The following is a 25,273-nucleotide window of genomic DNA, read 5'->3' as shown; positions in this document are numbered from 1 at the left end:
TATCCATTCCTTCGTCACAGCCTCGCCTCTCTCCTGCTCCAAAGGGAGGAGGAGAGGCCGGGACGCGCGGCGGTCGCTGTGACGTCGGTGCGGCCGCTCGGTGGTGTTGCTTTGCAGGGCCGGAGAGTCGCACAGTCACATCCTGTGTGAGCGCCGCGTCTGGACCGAGCCCGGATGTACCGGAGAACCGGAGCCGCGAAGAGACATGGCGGAGAAACAGCTAACGGCCCAAGAGGAGAGGGTGAGACACATGTGTCCAGATGTGTAGTGTACCTGCAGCCATGATTACCCCGGGGGGTGGCGCACCATTGCTGCAAGCATCTCTCCCCTCCCAACATGGGGGGCTTATTATTGGGGAAACTTGTCCCTCAGTCAGGAGCTATTGATTGCACTGCAGCCTTTTCTCTCTGTGCGCTAGGAAACAGGAGGCACCTAGCTGTATGTATGTATATGTGTGTGTGTATATATATATATATATATATATATACACACACTTTTTAGCCTTGGTTGCCTCTCTGCTGATCCCTTGCATGCTCTTAGCAGTCACTTCCCATCTACATTTGTACCCTCCAGCAATCATTGAGTGGCGTTACGCAGGGCGCGTTTCCTTGCAATGATCACAGTGCCGGCGTTGGAAATGGCTGCTTTGTGATCTCCATCAGGGTGACAACGTACATGCACAGGGACAGAGCGTTGTCAACCCCTCCCCCCCATACCCAGGGGCCTGCCTGCACTGCAAAGGTTAAATGCTTGTTTAGACTGGAGGTGAAGGGTTAAGGTGTAATATCTTATTCTTCACTCCTGCAGGCTTCCCTCCCATATGTGCAACAAGCTTTTCCCTTAAAGCATGGGTGCTCAACCTGTGGCCCTTCAGCTGTTACGGAACTACAAGTCCCATAGTGCCTCAGCCTTTGGGAGTCATGCTTGTAACTGTCAGCCTTGCAATGCCTCATGGGAGTTGTAGTTATGCAACAGCTGGAGGGCTACCAGTTTGAGACCCCTGCCTTAAAGCCTGGGTGTGCAACCTGTGGCCCTCCAGCTGGTTCTGAACTACAAGTCCCATGACGTATTGCAAGGCTGACAGTTACAAGCATGACTCCCAAATAGGGATGAGCTCCGGCGTGTTGGCACACTCCACGTGCAGAGCCCGCCAGGAAGTCGGACACGGCACTGCGCTAATAGCGGGCAGAGAGACATTGTCCCGTTGTGTGGCTGCAGAGATCGGGAAATGTCTCCTTGGCTGTGATTAGCGCAGCGACTTCCTGGCGGGCTCTGCGCGTGGAGTGTGCGAACACGCCGGAGCTCATCCCTACTCCCAAAGGCTAAGGCATGATGGGACTTGTAGTTCCGTAACAGTTGAAGGGCCACAGGTTGAGCACCTATGCCTTAGTGTTTTTTTTTTTCACTTTTTGTGCATCAAGGTAAAAAAACTTTTGCAAGCAGCCCCCTCCCTCCATTATAATTATCTCCCTCCAGCGATGTGTACAAGACCATTGTCTCTTATTATTGGACAGAAAGGCTCCTGCTGCTGTCAGTCACTGCCGCTGGGGCGGGGCCGAGTCGCACTCAATGGACAGGAGCGAGCACACATGAGTGCCCCTCCAGGGCATGCAGCTTGCTATGGAGGGCACGCAGCTATTCCCTGGCATGTAAAAGCCATCCTAGCAGCTGATTAGCCGCTGGATTGCTTTTACAGGCAGCGGGAGGGGACATCCCTCAGATGCCCACCGACACCTGTCTGGGCTCTCCCGTGTGATCTTAGAGCCCAGTATCCAATCTGGCGGCAGCACTGGGTTACCACAGAGCTGGCCGTCAACCGGATGGTCCCCGGCCATTTCTATAATCCTGGGAGGCCGGATGCAACATCAGTAACTCTCGTCCAGCAGTGTTAATTTTTACATCAAATTTCGGTTTTGTTTTATTTATAGTTTTTTGATTAAAATTACATTTAAGTTTTAGTCCGTAGTTTAGTCATCTGAGTTGTTTTAGTCGTATTTTAGTGCCGGTTTATACTAGTGCGATGCGAGAACCCTACGAATCCAGTGCGCATCTCACCTGAATCGCACACTGGCTCAGACTGAGATCTGCAAACCGCTGTGGTTGTCAATGTAAAGTTAATGACACCCTCAGATTGGATCGCAGTGCGAACTGTAAAATAGTGCAGGAATCGGATCGCATAATGCGGTCCGATTCTAGTGTGGACCCAATAAAAAGGTTCCTGCACCATTTTGGTGCGAATGAGATGCGATTTCAGCCGTAGTTTGTATGGCTGAAATCACATCTCACAGACAGTGCATGTGATGTGAACAGAAATGCGGTGCGAATCACATGCGTGAACCGGACCAAAGTCCACTAAAATCTCCAGTACATTTTAGTTGACTAAAATCGAATGAGTTTATTTCTATTTTAATGCATTATCTACTCCTGGAGTAAAAGTCTAATATCATGGTATTATTTATGGTGTTAAGATTTGAACATGCGCTACAGTCACAGATTTAGCCATTGTGGTAGAAATTCAATTTAGTTTGTCATAGTCGTTTAAATAAAATGTTGTTTGGTGGTATTTTAGTCATCTGAATTGTTTTTGTCATATTTTAGTAGACCAAAATATTTTAATCGGCATGTACACTGTCTGGCAGATGTAAACAATGCAATTTTTTTATTTTTTTTGCTGAAAAGCAGAGATATTTTTTTATTTTTTTTTTATCTCGTGCTTTCCAGGGTAAAGGAGAGATCTGGGGTTTTGTAGACCATATCAATAAAGAGGACCTGTCATGCCTTATTTCTATCACAAGTGATGTTGGAATTCCTTGTGATAGGAATAAGTGATAAAAAAAAAAAAGAAGATGGGGGCAGTGTAAAAATAAAATAAATAGAACATTTAAAAAAAAAAAACCTAGTCCTCTCGTGTTCGCGCGCAGAAGCGAATGCATACGTAAGTTGCACCGACATAGGGAAACAGTGAAGTGTCGCCTATGGAGATTTTTAAGTATCGCAGATTGGCGCAATTTCATGAGCATGTACAGATTTAAAGTGTGATGTGTTGGGTATTTATTTCCTCACCGCAACTTCATCATTTAAATTGTACCAAAAATTGGGTCATACAGTATCTCACAAAAGTGAGTACACCCCTCACATTTTTGTAAATATTTTATTCTATCTTTTCATGTGACAACACTGAAGAAATTACACTTTGCTATAATGTAAAGTAATGAGTGTACAGCTTGTATAAATTTGCTGTCCCCTCAAAATAACTCAACACAAGTGAAAATATCCAAATTGGGCCCACTTGGCCATTTTACCTCCACGCTGTCATGTGACTCGTTAGTATTAAAAGGTCTCAGGTGTGAATGGGGAGCAGGTGTGTTAAATTTGGTGTTATCGCTCATACTGGTCACTGGAAGTTCAACATGGCACCTCATGGCAAAGAACTCCTCTGAGGATCTGAAAAAAAAAAATCGTTGCTCTACATATGGCATAGGCCAGTGATGGCGAATCTTTGCACTCCAGATGTTTTGGAACTACATTTCCCATGATGCTCATTCACTCTGCACTATAATTGAGCATCGCAGGAAATATAGTTCCAAAACATCTGTGGTGCCAAGGTTTGCCATCACTGGCCTAGGCTATAAGAAGATTGTCAAGACCCTGAAACTGAGCTGCAGCACAATGGACAAGACCATACAGCGGTTTAACAGGACAGGTTCCACTCAGAACAGGCCTCGCCATGTTGAGTGCATGTGCTCAGCGTCATATCCAGAGGATGTCCTTGGGAAATAGACATACAGTTCTGCCAGCATTGGTGCAGAGGTTGAAGGGGTGTGGGGTCAGCCTGTCAGGGCTCAGACCATACGCCGCACACTGCATCAAATTGGTCTGCATGGCTGTGGTCCCAGATGGAAGCCTCTTCTAAAGATGATGCACAAGAAAGCCCACAAACAGTTTGAAGACAAGCAGACTAAGGACATGGATTACTGGAACCATGTCCTGTGGTCTGATGAGACCAAGATAAACTTATTTGGTTCAGATGGTGTCAAGCGTGTTTTGAGGCAACCAGGTGAGGAGTACAGAGACCAGTGTGTCTTGCAGTCAAGCGTGGTGGTGGGAGTGTCATGGTCTGGAGCTACAATTCATTGAGGGAACCATGAATGCCAACATGTACTGTGACATACTGAAGCAGAGCATGATCCCCTCCCTTTAGAGGCTCGACGGCAGGGCAGTATTCCAACATAACGACCCCAAACACACCTCCGAGATGACCACTGCCTTGCTAAAGAAGCTGAGGGTAAAGGTGATGGACTGGCCAAGCATGTCTCCAGACCTAAACCCTATTGAGCATCTGTGGGGCATCCTCAAATGGAAGGTGGAGTAGCGCAAGGTATCTAACATCCACCAGCTCTGTGATGTCATGAAGGAGTGGAAAAGGACTCCAGTGGCAACCTATAAAGCTCTAGTGAACTCCATGCCCAAGAGGTTTAAGGTAGTGCTGAAAAATAATAGTGGCCACACAAAATATTTGGCCGAATTTGGACATTTTCACTTAGGGATGTACTCTTGTTGCCAGCAGTTTAGACATTAATGGCTGTGTGTCTTAAGTTTTATTTGAGGGGACAGCAAATTTATATTGTTATACAAGCTGTACACTTTATATTGTGGCAAAGTGTAATTTCTTCAGTGTTGAAAAGATATAATAAAATATTTACAAACATGTGAGGGGTTTTTCTCAGTTCTGTGAGATACTGTATATTGTGTTTTTTTTTTTTTTTTTGCATTAAAATTCAGTAAAATAATGACATTTAAAAAATCGTTGCACAGATATCGTGTTATGTAACAAATTGCAGCTATTTTATTCTCTAGGGTCTCTGGTATAAAATTATTTAATGTTTGGGGGTTCTGAGTAATTTGTTATAGCAGAAATGTTTTTAGATTTTTAGATGTAGGAGAGAAATGCCAGAATTGGCCTGGGCTGCAAGTAGTTAAAATGCTCTGCCCGTTGGCCGCATGCTGTTATCCAGTACAGTGCCAATAGTCCTGCATTGTGCAAGAGGACAAGGGCCTGTCCACAACTTGGATCGTCAGGGACAAGAGGAGAGCGATGAGTAAGGCTGGGTACACAAGGGCTGAAAATCATCTGAAAACAGTCAGTTTGGCAGGAACCAGCTGACCTTCGGCTTGTGTTTTAGCTACCTGTCTCTCGGCCAGGCATGCTGAAAAAGCAGAATTCATTCAGTGCTCGCAGCCAATGTTTTTTGGGGGGTGCAGTCCCACTGTCCCCCCCCCTTTCAGAACACAATAGCTCAGTACTAACATCGCTTGTGTTAGTACGGCTATCTGTACATTTCTTCAGCCTGCTGGGTTGAATGAAAAAAAGCTTGTGGTGGGTGCCCTGTAAAAAGGTTGGTTCACACCTACCCAGTTGGCTCTGTGCGATGCCTGTTGGGCAACCCATTAATTTTAATGGGCTGCGATACACACAAAAGATATCCTAGACTCTTTTCCAAAAATGTGGCGCACCAAACTGCAGGGTGCATCAGGCACCATGCAAAAATGTGGCATGTTTGCAGATGCGTTGGGGTGCTATTAACAATTAACCACTTAAGCCCCTGACCTTTAGGCAGCTTAATGCCCAGGCCAGGTTTTGCGATTCGGCACTGCGTCGCTTTAACAGACAATTGCGCGGTCGTGCGACGTGGCTCCTAAACAAAATTGGCGTCCTTTTTCCCCCACAAATAGAGCTTTCTTTTGGTGGTATTTGATCACCTCTGCGGTTTTTATTTTTTGCGCTATAAACAAAAATAAAGCGTCAATTTTGAAAAAAATGCATTATTTTTTACTTTTTGTTATAATAAATATCCCCCAAAAACATATAAAAAAAAAAATTTCCCTCAGTTTAGGCCGATACGTATTCTTCGACCTATTTTTGGTAAAAAAAAATCGCAATAAGCGTTTATCGATTGGTTTGCGCAAAATTTATAGCGTTTACAAAATAGGGGATAGTTTTATTGCCTTTTTATAAAAAAATTTTTTTTTACTACTAATGGCGGCGATCAGCGATTTTTTTTATTTTTTTATTTTTTTTATTTTTTTTTCATGACTGCGACATTATGGCGGACACTTCGGACAATTTTGACACATTTTTGGGACCATTGTCATTTTCACAGCAAAAAATGCATTTAAATTGCATTGTTTATTGTGAAAATGACAGTTGCAGTTTGGGAGTTAACCACAGGGGGCGCTGTAGGAGTTAGGGTACACCTAGTGTGTGTTTACAACTGTAGGGGGGTGTGGCTGTAGGACTGATGTCATCGATCGAGTCTCCCTATATAAGGGATCACTCGATCGATGCAGCGCCACAGTGAAGCACGGGGAAGCCGTGTTTACATACGGCTCTCCCCGTTCTTCAGCTCCGGGGAGCGATCGCGACGGAGCCGCTAAAAACAAATAGCCGCGTCGTCGTCACGGATCGCTCCCCGAGGGAACCCGACCGCCGCATGTAGCGGGGGGGGATCCCGATCGGACCCCCGACCCGCGGAAAGGCAAGGACGTACATGTACGCCCATTTGCCTGTACGTGCCATATTGTGGACGTACATATACATGCGGCCGTCGGGAAGTGGTTAAAGGGACTGCTACGTGTCTCCTATAAATGGCAGCAGGTTTCTCTGTGTGTCGGGAAAACGCTCAATTTTTTGCACGTTCCCAACACACACTGGTGTGATCCTAGCCTTAGATCAGACGCCTTCAATTTGTTGTAAACTCTTACATAGACCTAGCCTTTAGGTGATGCACAGAGCTTGTCTAAAAGATCAGAAACAATGGGGTGAGGAGCTGAAGTTGCACACTGCAGAGCTCAGTGATGAGAGCTCTGAGAGTTGATTGGATTGAAAGGACACACCCCCTTCACACAGCACACAGGAACAGAGCAGAGGCTGCCAGTCTGCTGGTGCTCCTTGCCCTGTCACCATTTTTTCTCTTGGTGTCGGCGAAAAAATGACTTATGCTGATAGCGGAGGAATGAAACAGCAGGCATAAATGACACTTCGTGCACACTATAGGGATATGCTTCTTTCATATTTCACATCTGAGGTTTATCCCCTCCCCCTAGACTTAACAAACTACAGGGAGTGCAGAATTATTAGGCAAATGAGTATTTTGACCACATCATCCTCTTTATGCATGTTGTCTTACTCCAAGTTGTATAGGCTCGAAAGCCTACTACCAATTAAGCATATTAGGGGATGTGCATCTCTGTAATGAGAAGGGGTGTGGTCTAATGACATCAACACTCTATATCAGGTGTGCATAATTATTAGTGAACTTCCTTTCCTTTGGCAAAATGGGTCAAAAGAAGGACTTGACAGGCTCAGAAAAGTCAAAAATAGTGAGATATCTTGCAGAGGGATGCAGCACTCTTAAAATTGCAAAGCTTCTGAAGCGTGATCATCGAACAATCAAGCGTTTCATTCAAAATAGTCAACAGGGTCGCAAGAAGCGTGTGGAAAAACCAAGGTGCAAAATAACTGCCCATGAACTGAGAAAAGTCAAGCGTGCAGCTGCCAAGATGCCACTTGCCACCAGTTTGGCCATATTTCAGAGCTGCAACATCACTGGAGTGCCCAAAAGCACAAGGTGTGCAATACTCAGAGACATGGCCAAGGTAAGAAAGGCTGAAAGACGACCACCACTGAACAAGACACACAAGCTGAAACGTCAAGACTGGGCCAAGAAATATCTCAAGACTGATTTTTCTAAGGTTTTATGGACTGCTGAAATGAGAGTGAGTCTTGATGGGCCAGATGGATGGGCCCGTGGCTGGATTGGTAAAGGGCAGAGAGCTCCAGTCCGACTCAGACGCCAGCAAGGTGGAGGTGGAGTACTGGTTTGGGCTGGTATCATCAAAGATGAGCTTGTGGGGCCTTTTCGGGTTGAGGATGGAGTCAAGCTCAACTCCCAGTCCTACTGCCAGTTTCTGGAAGACACCTTCTTCAAGCAGTGGTACAGGAAGAAGTCTGCATCCTTTAAGAAAAACATGATTTTCATGCAGGACAATGCTCCATCACACGCGTCCAAGTACTCCACAGCGTGGCTGGCAAGAAAGGGTATAAAAGAAGAAAAACTAATGACATGGCCTCCTTGTTCACCTGATCTGAACCCCATTGAGAACCTGTGGTCCATCATCAAATGTGGGATTTACAAGGAGGGAAAACAGTACACCTCTCTGAACAGTGTCTGGGAGGCTGTGGTTGCTGCTGCACGGAATGTTGATGGTGAACAGATCAAAACACTGACAGAATCCATGGATGGCAGGCTTGTGAGTGTCCTTGCAAAGAAAGGTGGCTATATTGGTCACTGATTTGTTTTTGTTTTGTTTTTGAATGTCAGAAATGTATATTTGTGAATGTTGAGATGTTATATTGGTTTCACTGGTAAAAATAAATAATTGAAATGGGTATATATTTTTTTTTTGTTAAGTTGCCTAATAATTCTGCACAGTAATAGTCACCTGCACACACAGATATCCCCCTAAAATAGCTAAAACTAAAAACAAACTAAAAACTACTTCCAAAAATATTCAGCTTTGATATTAATGAGTTTTTTGGGTTCATTGAGAACATGGTTGTTGTTCAATAATAAAATTAATCCTCAAAAATACAACTTGCCTAATAATTCTGCACTCCCTGTATTAACGCTTACAGTGTGTGCGTGTAGGGGGGGGGGGGGGGGGGGGGACACTTGTGTATTTCCTGGAGTTGAGCTTTAATGGCAAGCTCAGCAGGCATCACTTCCCGTATACATTTATGCACTGCAGCTAGTGGTGCATGATGACCACAGTGGGCCATACCTGTGTAATGTGTTGAAACAGGCACGTGTAATCTCCATCAGGAGCCCACATGACAAGGTGACAACACACATGCAGTATTGGCTTTTTTTTTTTTTTTGCCTTCAACTGTTGTGTTCTATAAATTTTTATGACGGCATGTTCCTTCCTATTCATTGCAGTGCCCCGAAGATTCTTTTATTTTTTAAGTCTTTCACAAAAAAAAGAAAAGGCATATGCTGTATTTTTTCAGGAACACAAAATTGGATTTTTTTTTTTTTTACAGTTCCTTGCAAAGCATTGCAACCACAATGAGTGGGTGGCTGGTGCAATGCTAGGCTCCTACAGACTTTCACCAGAGCCATCTCCATACTGAAGTACAGACTGCCAGGACTCGTTCACACTAGCGGTTAGGGCTCAGTAAAACCCCATGAGTGATCCGTATGTTTACCATCCCCCAACTGCTACCCACTTTAGCTGCAGAGGCAGCTGGAGGTGTGGACCTGTTGTGGCAAAGCATCACGGATGCAGCAGAAATTGTACCCCTTTTGCTTTCCCATCAAACGCAGCCCATTTAAGTAAATAGGTTGGTCTGCAATGCATGTGATTTTTCCAAACTGGGGGTTTAAGCAGGCAGTAATTCTGAAGAGCGATCTGAATGCTCTTCAGGAGTGAAAGTTTGTGTGAACAAGCCCTTAGAGAGCTAGAAGACGTGTCCATGTATTACAAGCCCAGGAAAAGCACTGGAACACACTATGCTGGTGTGAACTTTGCCATTGGAACCCGTATATTATACTTTCCATGCGTTCTTGATGCAGAAAGAAAAGCACTTCACTGCATGTGGTGTGAATGGGCCCTTAATCTAGAACACATCCCCAGTGTGCAGATTGGACATCGAAGGAGCATTGCTACACCAATTGATGTTTTCTTTTTGTCAGCACATTCCGAGTTTACTCCTGGGGCTGACTTTTCATTGCCCAGTAGGAGTATGATTTTACTTAGAGCCATTTCATTGAATACATTTAGTTATTTTATTAATCAATACATAACTTGTTTTTGTTCCAAGCGGTAATGGTTTAGGTTCTGCTCCTGTTTATGCAAGGAGCTGAAGGAAGCTACATGAGATTGTCCTCCGTCCACACCTTTCAGATACTGCATGTGTACAGCAGCTATCATGGGAATAATACAGAAGAGCATCACACACATCGTCTCCAGCTCTTTCCTCCATGCATTGCATATTTAACCACATCAGCCCCGGACCATATTGCTGGTCAAAGATCAGGCCAGTTTTTGCGATTTGCACTGCTTCACTTTAACTGACAATTGCGCGGTCGTGCGACGTGGCTCCCAAACAAAATTTGCGTCCTTTTTTCCCCACAAATAGAGCTTTCTTTTGGTGGTATTTGATCACCTCTGCGGTTTTTAGTTTTTGCGCTATAAACAAGAATAGAGCGACAATTTAATAAAAAAAAAAGAATATTTTTTACTTTTTGCTGTAATAAATAGTCCCCAAAAATATATAAAAATCTATTTTTTTTTTCCTCGGTTTAGGCCGATATGTATTCTTCTACATATTTTTCGTAAAAAAAAAAAAATCGCAATAAGCTTTTATTGATTGGTTTGTGCGAAAGTTATAGCGTTTACAAAATAAGGGATAGTTTTATGGCATTTTTATTAATATATATATTTCTTTTTTACTAGTAATGGCGGCGATCAGCGATTATCGGTACTGCGACATTATGGCGGACACTTTCGACACATTTTTGGGACCATTGACATTTTTATAGCGATCAGTGCTATAAAAATGCATTGATTACTATAAAAATGCCACTGGCAGGGAAGGGGTTAACACTAGGGGGCGAGGAAGGGGTTAAGTATGTTCCCTGGGTGTGTTCTAACTGAAGGGGGGTGGATTGACTTGGGGAAATAACTGATCGCTGTTCATACATTGAACAGACAATCGGCATTTCTCCCCCTGACAGGACCGGGAGCTGTGTGTTTACACACACAGCTCCCGGTTCTCGCTCTGTAACGAGCGATCGCGGGTGCCCGGCGGTGATTGCGCCCGCCGGGCACACGCGTCGGCGGCGAGCAGGGGGGCGCGCGTGCCCCTATTGGCTGCTCGGGGAGATGACGTATAGCTACGTGATCTCGCCCAGCAGAGCCAACCTGCCGTAAAACTGCGGCGGCTGGTCGGCAAGCGGTTAAGATATGAGATACTGATGTGTGAAATACATTTGCCCTACAATGAACCATTTAGTCATAAGGCGGAGTTCTTTAACCTGTTTGTGAACTAGATTTAAATATTGTAAATGACAAGAAGTCACAACCCTTTGTCATTATTCAAGTGCGAATGGAACAGTAATATTGCATTCTGAAATGCCATAAAAAATAAGAAAATATAATATTTATGCTTTAAATGGAAAATGAAAATATGGACAGCCGCATTTCAAAAAATCTTGATGGTTGCCTTTATTTAAAAAAGGAAAAATGCACTACAAGTCACAGCACACGACATGGGAGTAAAACAGCTGACGCGTTTCGCACTATAAATTAGTGCTTAATCATAGCTATGATTAAGCACTAATTTATAGTACGAAATGCGTCAACTGTTTTACTCCTGCGTTGTGTGCTGTGACTTGTAGTGCATTTTTCCTTTTTAAATAAAGGCAACCATCAAGATTTTTTGAAATGCGGCTGTCCATATTTTCTTTTTCCATTTGCTGCCGTGTGCATTGCCAGCACCCTTGATTTCCTGAGACCATACTAATCATCCTAACACAATCCACCTGGAGCGGTAACTTTCTTTCTTTCATTTATGCTTTAACACACATTTTAAGTGTATCGCCACTCATAAATTGCAGCGCTTGTATGATAATGATTTTAAAGATTTCAGTTTTTCTGCCCATCCACATTGGCTCTTCAAGAATATGTCCATCCTAACACTAAAATCTCTACATCTACAGACATCCACGATCTCATCTAACACTAACTTATCTAACCCTGTAAAGAAGAAATCGCTATACGTACCTTTTTTTAAGCCGATCTGGTCCGATCTCCAGCGGCAGATGCTCTTTCAAAATGAATGGGGAGTGACATCACCCATAGACTTACTATTGGACTTCCGTTGTCCTCTGCACCCCCCTCCACAGCGATGCCGCGGCTGACAGCTCAGCATGGGATCGGGTCGGATTGGCTTCAAAAAAGGTATGTATACTGATCTCTTCTTTACAAGGTTAGTGTTAGATTGTGGATGTCTGTAGATGCAGGGCTTTTAGTGTTAGGGTGGACGTATCCTTGAACCGTTTGACCTCCAGAAGGTTTTGCCCCCTTCATGACCAGGGCATTTTTTTGCTGTTCAGAACCGTGCTACTTTATGTAAAAAATAAAATAAAAGTTTGTTTTATTTTGTAGAAAACAAAACATAATGAACATAGAAACAAAAGAACAGCGGTACATTCTTGACAATCAGTAGTATAACATGAGAGCACCATGCTACTTTAAATGGCAGTTGCACAGTCATGTAACCCTGTACCCAAATTAGATTTTATATCATTTTTTCACACAAATAGAGATTTCTTTTGGTGGTATTTCATCACCACTGTTTTTTTTTTTTGCTTGCTATATGAACAAAAAAATACTGGATTAAAAAAAAAAACAATATTTTTTTTACTTTCTGTTGTGAAGCCTATCCAAAAAAAAAAAAAGGTCCTCATGAATTTAGGCCAAAATGTATTCTACAGAAATACTGTGGGAGGGAGGGGTTTGCCTGAGAAAACTTTTCTATTCCTGTAAAGTTGCTTCAGTTAAGACACTGATCCGACTTTGGAGGCGACTTCCATTGAAATCAATGGGTACAAGTCGCCTAGAAGTAGTACTGGAACCTTTTCGGAGCGGCTTCAGTAGTGTGCATTAAGACGGCTCTCATTCACTTCCATGTAATTTCTCGTGTAGGGCGTCACAAGTTAGATCACAAGTCGTGGTAGTGTGAACAGGCTCTTGCGCATGTTATGAAACTTGTTCGTTAAAATCAAGAATTCGGTTCTCCCAACTTTCCAGGCCGCCAAAAGTGTCACCTTATTGGAAATATTGAATCTCTGCGTTTATAGAGATCAAATGCGCTTGTGAAAAAGGTTAAACACTGCATGTTTCCACATATTTCTGCTTGTGGAATACAGCCAATATCCTAGAATGCACAGCTTCCCTCAGGTGTAATCGGAGAAAAAGACCAACATAGGGTAATATTGCTAAAACATAATATAGCATTTGTGCACTGAAGTCTAACATTTGGTCGTCGCAACTTTCCAAAGAGCCAGCTTCTTCCGGAAATATATGATCTCATTCTCTATATTATGAAGAGATCAACTGCACTTGTGAAAAACAAATTGCACCCAACTGGATCTGCTTCCATGTGTTTCTCCCTCTGGAACACCACCAAAACACAGCTCACCTCAGGAATAATAGGAAGAAAAGCAACCCAACATTGGTTCTAGTTACACCTCTGCAATGGATGGCTTTAGCATTCTTCCTGTATTGTAAGGATTGGAAAAAAAAAAAAAAAACAGCATCGAGGTGGGTAACTTTTAATGCGAGTTCAAATTGGGGAGAATTAACCCTTATTTTCATCCATGAAAAAGGGAGTAGCCGCTCCAGGTGGGACCCCAAATAAAGATCCACTGTGGCAGATAACTCGGGTGCAGGCAATGCACTCGGCAAAGCAGGAACAAGAAATGTCTCTGGACAGCCGCACACTGAACAAATTGTAGCCTTTATTAAAAGGACAGCACTTCAAGCCACAGCAAAAATAAAACAAAACCTGGCTGCTGACGCGTTTCGCACTGGAACTAGTGCTTCGTCATGAGCTATGACGAAGCTCTAGTTCCAGTGCGAAACGCGTCGGCAGCCAGGTTTTGTTTTATTTTTGCTGTGACTTGTAGTGATGTCCTTCTAATATAGGCTACAATTTGTTCAGAGTGCGGCTGTCCAGAGATATTTCTTGTTCCTGCTTATTTTCATCCATGCCACGAATACAGAGTAAAGGGAAACTCCGCAACAGCGACTAATGCCTCCATTCTTCTATCCCAAGGGCCATGGTGAAGAAAGTATAACCATGGGCAGGGATCTCTTGTGTTCCGATCAGTGGCAGCTACTCATCACTGAATGATGGACTGAAAAGAGCCCAGGCTATTTGTTGATGAATGTATCCGAATGTCCAGCAGTTACTTGTTTTTAGTTGAACTGCTGTTACGTCGCCATATCACTTAAAGTGGTTGAAAACCTTTTTCTTCTTTTTTTTTTTTCTGAATAGAATTCTGTGCTTTAAACAGAAGTAAGAGTAATTGCATCTTTAATGTTCTGTGTGTTTGGCAAGATGTGGAGATGTAAAGTAATTGAGGTTTGAATGACTAATGCAAGATGCTGCTCTCTCTTCCAGTTTCTGGTTGATTAAATTGATTTTGTAGGGCAGCTATGTATTATGATGTTTGCTTACTTGGGTGTAAATGTGTGTGTAAAAAGCAGCAATGAAATATTTTGTCAATGGTCATGTAACATTTGCCCTCAAGCAAGTGGGCAAGCAGAGTGTACTGGACATAGGTTGGCTTTCTTGAATTGTGATGCTAACCGATGTGATTTACAGATGACCTTATGTGTGTACGGGTGTGGTTCTGCTGTCAGCATCAATCTCGGCTCCTTTCAGATCCCTAAAGATAGTATGCTAATCTTGTGCTACAAGTCAAAGAAGTTGGCATAGTAATAAGGGTACCGATTTACTCTTCAGTTGCATTGTGCAATTTCAGACTTCTGGCTTGTTACACCCAAGTTCCAATTATATTTATGAGAAGATTGTTTAGTGACCCATGGCTACTATCATATCCTTTAGTTCTATATGAGTTATTGGGTGTGTAAAAGCTAGATACTGTTACGAAAGATCAGTATCATGCTGGCGATTCCCACAAATCATCCATATTTCAAGGTGTTTATGTAAGGAGTAATAAGGGGTGGGGTAAGTTTCCGTAAATACAATTTTAGAAAGCTGTATATAAAAGCTATTTAGACGTACGGGAATCTTTTTCCTTTTTTATTTTTAATTTTTTTTATACTTTTCTAAATGGATGCAGCATCAGTCCCCCGCCAGCTCTAATACTGAGAACCGAGCGATCAAACACTGTAGATCGCTCAGTTCTCACAGCTCCCTGAGCAGAGAGCTGGTGACTGTCAGTCACTGGCTCTCTGCTCTGCCCCCCCTCGCTTACTGGATCGCTGGGCTGTGAGGGGGTTGGAAGAGCAGCCGGCTCAGGCTCTCAACAGGTCGCTGAGAGGTTGAACCGGGTGTCGGTCCAGGCATGTGGGTGGATCCCGACCATATGGCCGCGATATTGCCTGAGCCTTGACTGGTTTTGTTACATCAGCCAACAGTGGGCTTCAGCCTGCTCTGCTGAAAACATGTCACAGGAGTGCAGAATAGACTGCACTCCTGTGATCCACAGGAGAAATACAGATAAATGCGCTTTGGTTGCACTTCTTGAAGAATTCCAGGAGTGGTAGGTTGGGGGGGATGGGCTGTTACAATTCCATGCCCTGTCTTGGAAATCTAGATAGTAAATGTATATTATTTTTATATACTGTAGTTCGGCAACTTCTATCCTCATAGTGATCAGTGGTTCCAAATAACTGCTGCAATAGAGAATAGACCTTAAAAGATACATCCAGCATCTTTCTACAGAAATACTGTTTCAAATTTTAGTTTTTTAACCACTTAATGCCATTCTGTGGACGTACATGTACATGCGGCGGGCGTTAACCAGTTGAGACCCGGACCATTATCCCTTTTTGGGATTCAGCGCTGCTTCGCTTTAACTGACAATTGCGTGGTCGTGCGACATGGCTCCCAAACAACATTGGCGTCCTTTTTTTCCCCACAAATAGAGCTTTCTTTTGGTGGTATTTGATCACCTCTGTGGTTTTTATTTTTTGCGCTATAAACAAAAATGGAGCGACAATTTTTTTTAAAATTCAATATTTTTTACTTTTTGCTATAATAAATATCCCCAAAAAATAGATAAAACATTTTTTTTCCTCAGTTTAGGACAATACGTATTGCGATTTTTTTTTTTTTTTTTTTTTTTTTTTGGCTTTTCTTCTTCTTTTTTTTTTTCTCTCGTGACTGCGACATCATGGCAGACTCATCGGACATTTTTGGGACCATTGTCATTTTCACAGCAAAAAGTGCTATAAAAATGCACTGTGAAAATGGCAGTAAAACCACTTTACCACTAGGGGGGGGCTAAAGGGGTGTCCTGTGTTCTTACTGTAGGCGGGCGTGGCTGGACGCGTGATGTCACTGATCGTTGTTCCCAATGACGGAACAGACGATCAGTGACGAGCCACAGAGAAGAACTGGTAAGGTTTGTTTACACTCGCCTCTCCCCGTTCTTCAGCTCCTGTGACCGATCGCGGTCAGGACGCGAGCGCGCGACCCACGGCTGGGCTCTTAAAGGCGACGTGCCTTTGCCCAGCCGTGCCCTTCTGCCAACGTATATCGGCGTGAAGGGGTCCTCAAGTGGTTAATAAACATGCTTGATAAACAATATTACAATAATATTACACTTGTGCTTATAACCACTTAACCTCTGGAAGATTTACCCCCCTCCCATTTATGCCCAAGCCATTTTTTACTTTTTTGCCACTGCGTTACTTAAACTGACAATTGCACGGTCAAGCAACCATACCCAAATACAAATTGTATTTTTCACACAATTGTCTTTTTTTGGTGGTATTTGATCACCTCTGGGTTTATTTTTTTATTTTTTTTGAGCTATAAACGCAAAGACCAAAAATGTTGAAAAACAATTACTTTCTGCTATAACACACACCTAATACAAAAATTGAATTTCTTCATAAGTTAGGCCAAAATTTATTCTGCAATATAATTTTTTGTAAATAAAATTCCAATACACGTATATTTTATTATACTAGTAATAGCGGCAATCAGTGACTTAGGGCACTTTCACACTGGGGCAAGGGGGAGCGTTGGTGGTAAAACGCTGCTAATATTAGCGGTGCTTAAAGGGTTTGTAAAGGAATATATATATATTTTTTTTAAATAACAAACATGTCATACTTCCCTCCACTGTGCAGTTCGTTTTGCACAGAGTGCCCCCGATCCATGTCTTCTGGGGTCCCTCTGCGGCTGTCTCGGTCCTCCCCGCAATTAGTAACCACAGTCATGCGAGAGCTCGCATTGTGGTCACTAATTGCGGGCGCGCTCCCGTGATACAGCGAGCGGCCATAGCTCCCCTCGGCGCGCCGCGTCACTGGATGTGATTGACAGCAGCGCCAGCCAATGGCTGCGCTGCTCTCAATCCATCCGCACTAGTCAATCAGCGGCCAGGCTGAGCGGCGAAGAGAATATCGGGACCGCGCAGGACTTTCGAGCGTTCAGGTAAGTGCAACGGGGCTCGGGGGCGCGGCAGCATCCGATGTTTTTTCACCTTAATGCATAGATTGCATTATGGTGAAAAAACATTTTCCTTTACAACTCCTTTGCTCCTCCATTGCCTGAAAGATGCTGCTTGCAGGACTTTTTCTATCCTCCTGCAAGTGCACTGCTCCAGTGTGAAAGCACTCTGGTGGGCTGCAGGGGAGGTATTATAGCCCAACAGCACCTGAAAAACGCCCCAGTGTGAAAGGGGTCTTGTAGTGGGACTGTGATAGTTTGGTGGGCAGGCTGACACTTTGCCAGAGCCAGTGACACTAATACAGTGATTAGTGCTAAATGTAACTGCACTAATTACACTGGCTGGGAAGGGGCTAACATCTAGGACGATCAAAGGGTTAAATGTGTGACTAAAAGTGCTTGGTACATTCACTGTGAGGTGCTTTTACTAAGGGACCTGGCATTTTTTATTCCCTGCTTTGCAGGGAAACCGACACAACCCACAGCACAGTCAGCGACTGCAGCCCCTTCCCTAAAGTGCTGGATCGCGTATCGAGTAGGAGAGCCATGTTGCCGCCATATTCCTACGTTAGGTCGGCAAGCGTTTAAGGTATCAAGGGGTGTAACATAGGCAAGTTTTTTTTTTTTTATCAGACTCGGAAGAGTTCAAATATATAATCAAATCACTATTGGTGCTATATGCACAATTAGTTGAGTGTGCAATACATGAGCAAAGCATACCAATTGGAATACAGTTTTATGCCGGATTTAACATTTCTTTCACAGCCACAATCTAGTGACTTTTTTCTGCAAGCTGTACTTGGGGTTGCTAAAACTGAACACATATTAATTACACAGGTTCTGAGGCTAATTTGAAGCAGGTAAGGCGCAAAGTGAGTTTTAATTACCACCGTGACCAGCCTCAGAACCTGTGTAATTCATATGTGTTTGGGTTTAAAGGGATGAGGTGGCTACTTTAGCTGTACTGTTGCTGCCTGTGGCTGTCAGTCTTGCTATGCTTCATGGGACTTGTAGGTCCGCTAATTGCATATCCCTGTTCTATAGGGATATTCCTGACAACCAGTCACCCTGTATGACCAAATCTCAGTTGAATTTTCATGCATTTATTTGAATTATTTTGCTGTAGTTATTTTAATGTGACCCACGTTTTTTACTTGCTACCTTATGCTGACCATATACAGTTAAACTTCCATTGCTGAGTCAACAATATTAATTTGAAAACCCATTTCATCCAGACCTGCTAATTGAATGGAATCCTAAATGTATTAAAGCGGGGGTTCGCCCTGTTAAAAAAAAAAAAAAAAGTTTTTTTTTTATTAGACAATTAAATTCGGCATCGTAGCGCGAGCTACGGTATGCCGGTCTTACATTTTTTATGCCCGTACTCACTGTGGTATCGCTGATTGAAGAATCCGGGGAATGGGCGTTCCTATGGTGAGAGAAGGTGATTGACGGCCGGCCCTGGCACGTCACGCCCCTCCCCGAAATAGCCGAAATAGGCTTGGCTATTCACGGCGCCTGCGCATAGCCTGTGCGCAGGCGTCGTGAATAGCCGAGACCTACTCCGGCTGTCTTCGGGGAGCGTGACGTGCCAGAGCCGGCCGTCAATCATCCTCCCTCTCCATAGGCACGCCATTCCCCGCGGGAGTCGGATTCTTCATCAACGATACCACAGTGAGTACGGGGATTAAAAATTTAAGACCGGCATACCGTAGCTCGCGCTACGATGCCGAATTTAATGGTCTAATGATGGAAAGGAGGGTGAACTACCGCTTTAAACTGCTTTCATTACAATTTATTTTTGTATTTGAACTTTTTCTGGAGTAAGCACGGTATCCACAGTTGAGGCATCGTTCACACCAGGCATACTATGGCATACTATGGCCTGTGTGAGGGTCGTGTTTGCACCTGTGTTCCATGCATTCCCGTTCGGTCAGTCTTCAATTGGGACACAACTGCTGCTCCCAATTTGACAGTCATGCGAGTGTGGGTGTATGGTTCCAAATTTAGATGGCGTATGGTCAAGGCCATGCACTCTTGCCACTGTCTAATGGGAGTTGCAGTTGTGTCTGTACAGTCTCTGCGTCCCAATTGATGTAAATAGGACTGCCTGCACAAGGATGCACAGGCATATGCTAAAGTACGCCTGTGTGAACGAGGGCTTTAGAATGTTCCAACAAATTTAATTTAATTAAATTCTATTGGTGTATGGCCAGCTTTGCATACACTTTTTATTAACTAGTGATTTGTAAACTAGCCATTAGATGTAGAAATTGGTTACTATGGCTGATAATGCCTAACTTGATTAACCACTTCCATACAGGGCTTTTATATACACCTCCATACCAGGCCTATTCTGGCACTTCTCTCCTACATGTACAAATCATAATTTTTTTGCTAGAAAATTTACGCAGTACCCCCAAACATTATATATGTTTTTTTAGCAGACACCCTAGGGAATAAAACGACGGTCATTTCAACGTTTTATCTTGTACGGTATTTGCGCAATTTTTCAAGCGCCTTTTTGGGGAAAAAAATTGTTTCATGAATTAAAAAAATAACAAAAACAGTAAAGGTAGCCCAATCTTTAAAATTGCGCACACACATGGAATGGCGCCAAACTTCGGTACTTAAAAATCTCCATAGGCAACGCTTTGAAATTTTTTACTGGTTACCAGGTTAGATTTACAGAGGAGATCTAGTGCTAGAATTGTTGCTGCCAGTCGAAACGCACGCGGCGATACCTCACATATGTGGTTTAAACGGCGTTTACATATGTCGGCGGGACTTGCGCGAGCTACGGGGACAGGGGCGTTTTACATTTTTTTTATTATTTATTTTATTTTACATATTTATTTATTTTTTTTTACACTTTTATTTTTTATTTTTGTATTACTTTTATTCCTATTACAAGGAATGTAAACATCCCTTGTAATAGGAATGTGTGTGACAGGTCCTCTTTAAGAGAGATGCGGGTCAATAAGACCCCACATCTCTCCTCCAGGCTGGAAACCATGAGATCGGTGAAAAAAATTCACCGATCTCATGAATAATGTGGCTTACAGCCGCAATCGCGGCTTTGTTTACTTACGGGGACCCGGGCGTGACGTCATATCGCGCCTGGGTCCTCCGACGGTCATAGAGATGACTGGTGACCATCTGGTCACCAGTCATCTCTATACTTCCTGCCAGCGCCGGACAATACTTTCCTCCGGGCCCCCGATGGCACGGGAGAGCCCGAGAAGCACCGGATGGCGGCGCGAGGGGGGGGATGTCCCCTCCCGCCGCCTGTAAGAACGATCTAGCGGCGGAACCGCCGCTATGATCGGTCTTATGTTGTGCAGAAATCGCTGGCACAAAGAGATAGATATCTGGATGATGCCTCTAGCTGCAGGCATCATTCAGATATCCCCCTTCAAAGTCCAGGACGTCATATGACGTCCACTCTGGATGGTAGAGCCACTTTGTGGACGTCATATGACGGTGGCTGGTATTGATGTGGTTAAAGCAGAGTTCCAGTCTCCTTTTGTCAATTAAAAAAAAAAAAAAGCGCCCCCATGATTTTTTTTTTTTTGCTAGTATAATCGATAGTGTAAACTGTTATCGGTATGATCATTGATGTGGCTTACAAATCTTCATTTACTCAGTATGCAGACAGCTGACATAGCACGGTGCACTGTGTCGTTTGCAGGAATAATGCGATAGAAGCAGAGGATGCCCGTCATATCTTGCCTTCCATTGACTCCTGGGATATCAGTGTCATCAATCCCAGGAGTCGGTGAGAGTTGAGATATGAAGTACATCGTCACGGCGACTAGGGCTGGAAGTGGAGGGAATTTAACTACCAGTGGGGGCCGTTGGTGTAAGACCGGGTGGAACCCTGCTTTAAGATACTGGCAACAGAAAGAGTGCAGGGTTTTCAGGGCTGACACGTGTGAGAATGAGCAAGATCACATAACTATTATGTATCGTTGTAAAGCAGGAAGCAAACACAGTATGGTTGCCCCATTTTACATATATACTGTAATTTTCCACTATACTCAGAAACAGCGTTTTGAAAAGGATATTCACTGCAGGGAGTAAATTGTTTTAAGTTGGTTGAACAACATTTTTTTTTTTTTTTACGGCAATCATTTCTGCTGCCACATAATAAGATTGTAGCAGGAGTGAGATTTGTTGGGTTTTTGCGTGGGAACAGAATCTAGAAGTTTGACTGTAGAGGGGATTTAATTGTTTACCATGTGTTTTTAGCCTTCACACTTGACCTAGGATTGTGTACTATCACCAAAGCATCTCATTGGTAAATAACAAGAGACAGCAGTTTGTGGTATAAGCTGAATTTACAGATTGAAATTATTTTGCAATGCACAATATAATCAACGTATTTTGAAAGGTATTCTATTTGAACTTTAGGTTTGGATCTTTCTTCCATCTTAAAGTGGAATTCCAAGCTATTGCTAACTGTGCCTAAATCTGCTCCCACCCCCCTTCTAAATCCTATTCCAACTTCCCTGCAAAAAGGAAGATGCTTATACTTGCCTATTGTGAGGGTACTGTGGTGCGGTTGCATGATCTCCCAGCGGCCAGCTTCAGGATAGAGGAGAGATCAGCAACAATCGCTGAAATATTTGAGTGGTGACATCACCCATAGGCTTACTATGGGGCAGCTGTTGCTGGCTGACCTCTTCTCCCATGAAGTCGCCACTAGGCCTCTTCCTTTCACAGGGTAGTAGAATAGACTTTAGAGCCAGTTTAAGCATAGTAATAGTCTGGCATTCCACTTTAAATCTTCTGCCTTTGTATCTGACTTCCCCTTTCTATTGGTATTGCTCAGCTGTCTCTTGGTGCATGTCTATTGAAATAATGCAAACCTCTCTCTTGTGTAAGCAAATGACCTAGTAAATAGCTTTTTATTTTGTTTTCGTCCAATGAGGGACATAGGAATGTAGTACTTCTGACCATTAGGTTATACTGCTGCCTCCAGGGACATGTGTAAACAAAAATGTTGTGAGTGTCTTATGAGGCTGGATGCCTTTCCTGACCCCTACTGTGAAAAATTCTATATTTTTGCTAGTCCTTTTTTTTTTTTTTTCTCTGGCCTCTCAATTAGGAGTATTAGGATCGCTGTATGTTTGGCAACAGCACCAGAATATTGTGGGACTAGCATGGAATGTGACTTTGAGGCACTGGTATTTGCATTGTGGCATTTTCCGGACCAGCTACAGGCATCATTCAGATATCACCGTCTTCAGCCGCCGATTCTCTGCACAATAAGAACAATCAAATTGGCAGTTCCGCCGCTTGATCGTTCTTACAGGCAGCGGAAGGAGACATCCCCCTCCCGCCGCCATCCGTTGCTTCTCCGGGCTCTCCTGTGCCATCGGGGGCCCAGAGAACGAAACGGCCGACACTGGCTGGGAAGCATAGAGATGGCTGGTGACCGGATGGTCACCAGTCATCTCTATGACCGTTGGAGCCCCGGGCGCGACGTTATGACGTCACACCCGGGTACCCGGAAGTAAACCAAGCCGCAATTTCGGCTGGCAGCATGAGATTGGTGATTTTTTTTTCACTATCTCATGCTTGTAAGCCTGGAGGAGAGATGTGGGGTCTTATTCATCTCTTTTTTTTTTTTTTTTTTTTTTTTAAAGTGTAAAAATAAAAAAAATGAAGTAAAATAAAATTGAAACATTTTTTTTTTTTTAACGCAGAAGCGAACATGCATGCAAGTCCCGCCCACATATGTAAACACCTTTCAAACCCCACATGTGAGGTATCATCGCGTGTGTTAGAGCGCATGCAACAATTCTAGCACTAGACCTCCTGCTAAAAAAAAATTATATATAACGTTTGGGGGTTCTGATTAATTTTCTAGCAAAAAAATTGAAATTTTTATATGAAGGAGAGAAGTGCCAAAATAGGCCAGGTGGTCAAGTGGTTAATAAACATTTGCTTTTTTTTTTTTTTTTTGACAACTTGGCTCTGCCCTGTTTACATAGAATTGGGGAAATGGCTGATTTAGGATTGGGAGGGGGGGGTTTAAATCGAGATTTTTGGAGAGATTCATTGCGCTGTGCTCATAAGTTTTGCATAACCTGGCAAAATTCATGATTTCTTGGCCATTTTTCAGAGAATATGAATGAAAAATATCAAAAACTTTTCTTTTCCTCATGGTTAGTGTTTGTCTGAAGCCATTTATTATCAATCAACTGTGTTTACTCTTTTTAAATCATAATCGCAACTGAAACTACCCAATGACCCTGATCAAAAGTTTGCATACCCCAGTTCTTAATTGCCCCCTTTAACATCAATGACAGCTTGAAGTCTTTGTGGTATTTGTGGATGAGGCTCTTTATCTTCTCAGGAAAAGCTTACCATTTCTCTTGCAAAAAGCCTCCAGTTCCTGTAAATTCTTGGGCTGTCTTGCATGAACTGCACATTTTGGATTCTTCTCTGAGTGGCTCAATGATATTGAGGGTCAGGAGACTGAGATGGCCACTCCAGAACCTTCACTATTCTGCTGTAGCCAATGACAGGTCGACTTGGCCTTGTGTTTTGGATCATTGTCATGTTGGAATGTCCAAGTACGTCCCATGCGCAGCTTCCTGGCTGATGAATGCAAATGCTCCTCCAGTATTTTTCGATAACATACTGCATTCATCTTGCCATCAATTTTTGTCCAAATTTCTTTTGACTGTATAGCTCACACATCCCCCAAAACATCAGCGATCCACCTCCGTGTTTCACAGTAGAAATGGTGTACCTTTCATCATAAGCCTTGTTGACTCATCTGCAAATGTACCTGTAACGGAATGACCCGTGACACCCAAAGACTTTGTGAGGATGGAGGATACTCCTGTGTCAGCGTCACTGATAACTCTTGGGTCTGAGTCCACTCTGTGCCCTTTGGGCATGGAGTGGCAAGGGAATCATAATTTATGTATTACATGAGATAGGACCTCAATAATAGTTCATATTGCAGGATCTTGAGAAATTGCAAGATGTTGGCCCAACCAGTCAATAGTGACTCATTTCTAGTGAAATGCTAATTGCATCAGGGCCTGGGAGACAGTCCATTGTCCTTGTGTAAAGGTGTTGTAACGGACAGGTGTTAATCCAGGTCTGCTCCCAGACCTATAATTATGCATGCTAAAAACTGTTTATGTGTGATAACACGGTCTACAACCTATTGGATGCTCAGAGGTGTCAAGCTGTATGCGGAGACGAAACGTCTGCCTAGGAGACAGAGTGGGTGAAGGTGTTTTGTTGTTGATTAAGGAATGTTAAGTAATTACCCTTAGTGTGTGATTAGGGGGGTGGATATCTCATTGTCCCTTTGAATACTGTCACATGGTTGTACTGTATATAAGACTGAGAAGAAACCATTAAAATCATTACATTTGAAACCAGAAGCACAGAGCTGTGTGTCTCGTGTCTGGGGGGGAATTCTTATGGATCGGGTCCTGTTGATTGGAGTGTTGATAAGCTGTCTTGGATGGGATGGAAGGTCGTAAACGGTGGTGACCGTTACAGTACCAATATCAGCGATCCCCCTTCGTGTTCACAGTAGGAATGGTGTACCTTTCATCATAGGCCTTGTTGACTCATCTGCAAATGTAGTGTTTATGGTTGTGGCCAAAAAGCTAAATTTTGGTCTCATCACTTCAAATGACTTTCTGCCAGAAGGTTTTGAGGCTTGTCTATGTGCTGTTTGGTGTATTGTAAGTGGGATTCTTCATGGCATTTGCGTAGTAATGGCTTTCTTCTGCGACTCGGCCATGCAGCCCATCTTTCTTTAGGTGCATCCTTATTGTGCATCTTAAAACCGCCACACCACATGTTTTCTGAGTCCTGTATTTCCCCTGAAGTTATTTGTGGGTTTTTCTTTGCATCCCACACAATTTTACTGGCAGTTGTGACTGAAATTTTAGTTGGTCTACCTGACCGTGGTTTGGTTTCAACAGAACCCCCCCATTTTCCACTTCTTGATTAGAGTTT

At 43.4% G+C, this 25,273-nt stretch overlaps 1 protein-coding gene across 1 annotated transcript in view; it reads left to right on the top strand.

Moving 5' to 3' along the window:
- Positions 1-205: 205 nt before the first annotated feature.
- The window catches only part of LOC120931310 (tyrosine-protein phosphatase non-receptor type 9-like), a 102,169-nt gene continuing 77,101 nt past the window's right edge, over positions 206-25,273 (top strand). Inside the window, exons 1-2 of the mRNA XM_040342618.1 lie at positions 206-241; positions 2,722-2,794. Coding sequence (XP_040198552.1) covers positions 206-241; positions 2,722-2,794 — 109 coding nt within the window. The remainder of the gene's footprint in view (positions 242-2,721; positions 2,795-25,273) is intronic.

This window comes from Rana temporaria, chromosome 1, assembly GCF_905171775.1.
Source record: "Rana temporaria chromosome 1, aRanTem1.1, whole genome shotgun sequence".
Classification (NCBI taxonomy): Eukaryota; Metazoa; Chordata; class Amphibia; order Anura; family Ranidae; genus Rana; species Rana temporaria.
Note: the sequence above shows the minus strand (reverse complement) of the source record. Positions and strands in the feature narration are given on the sequence as shown.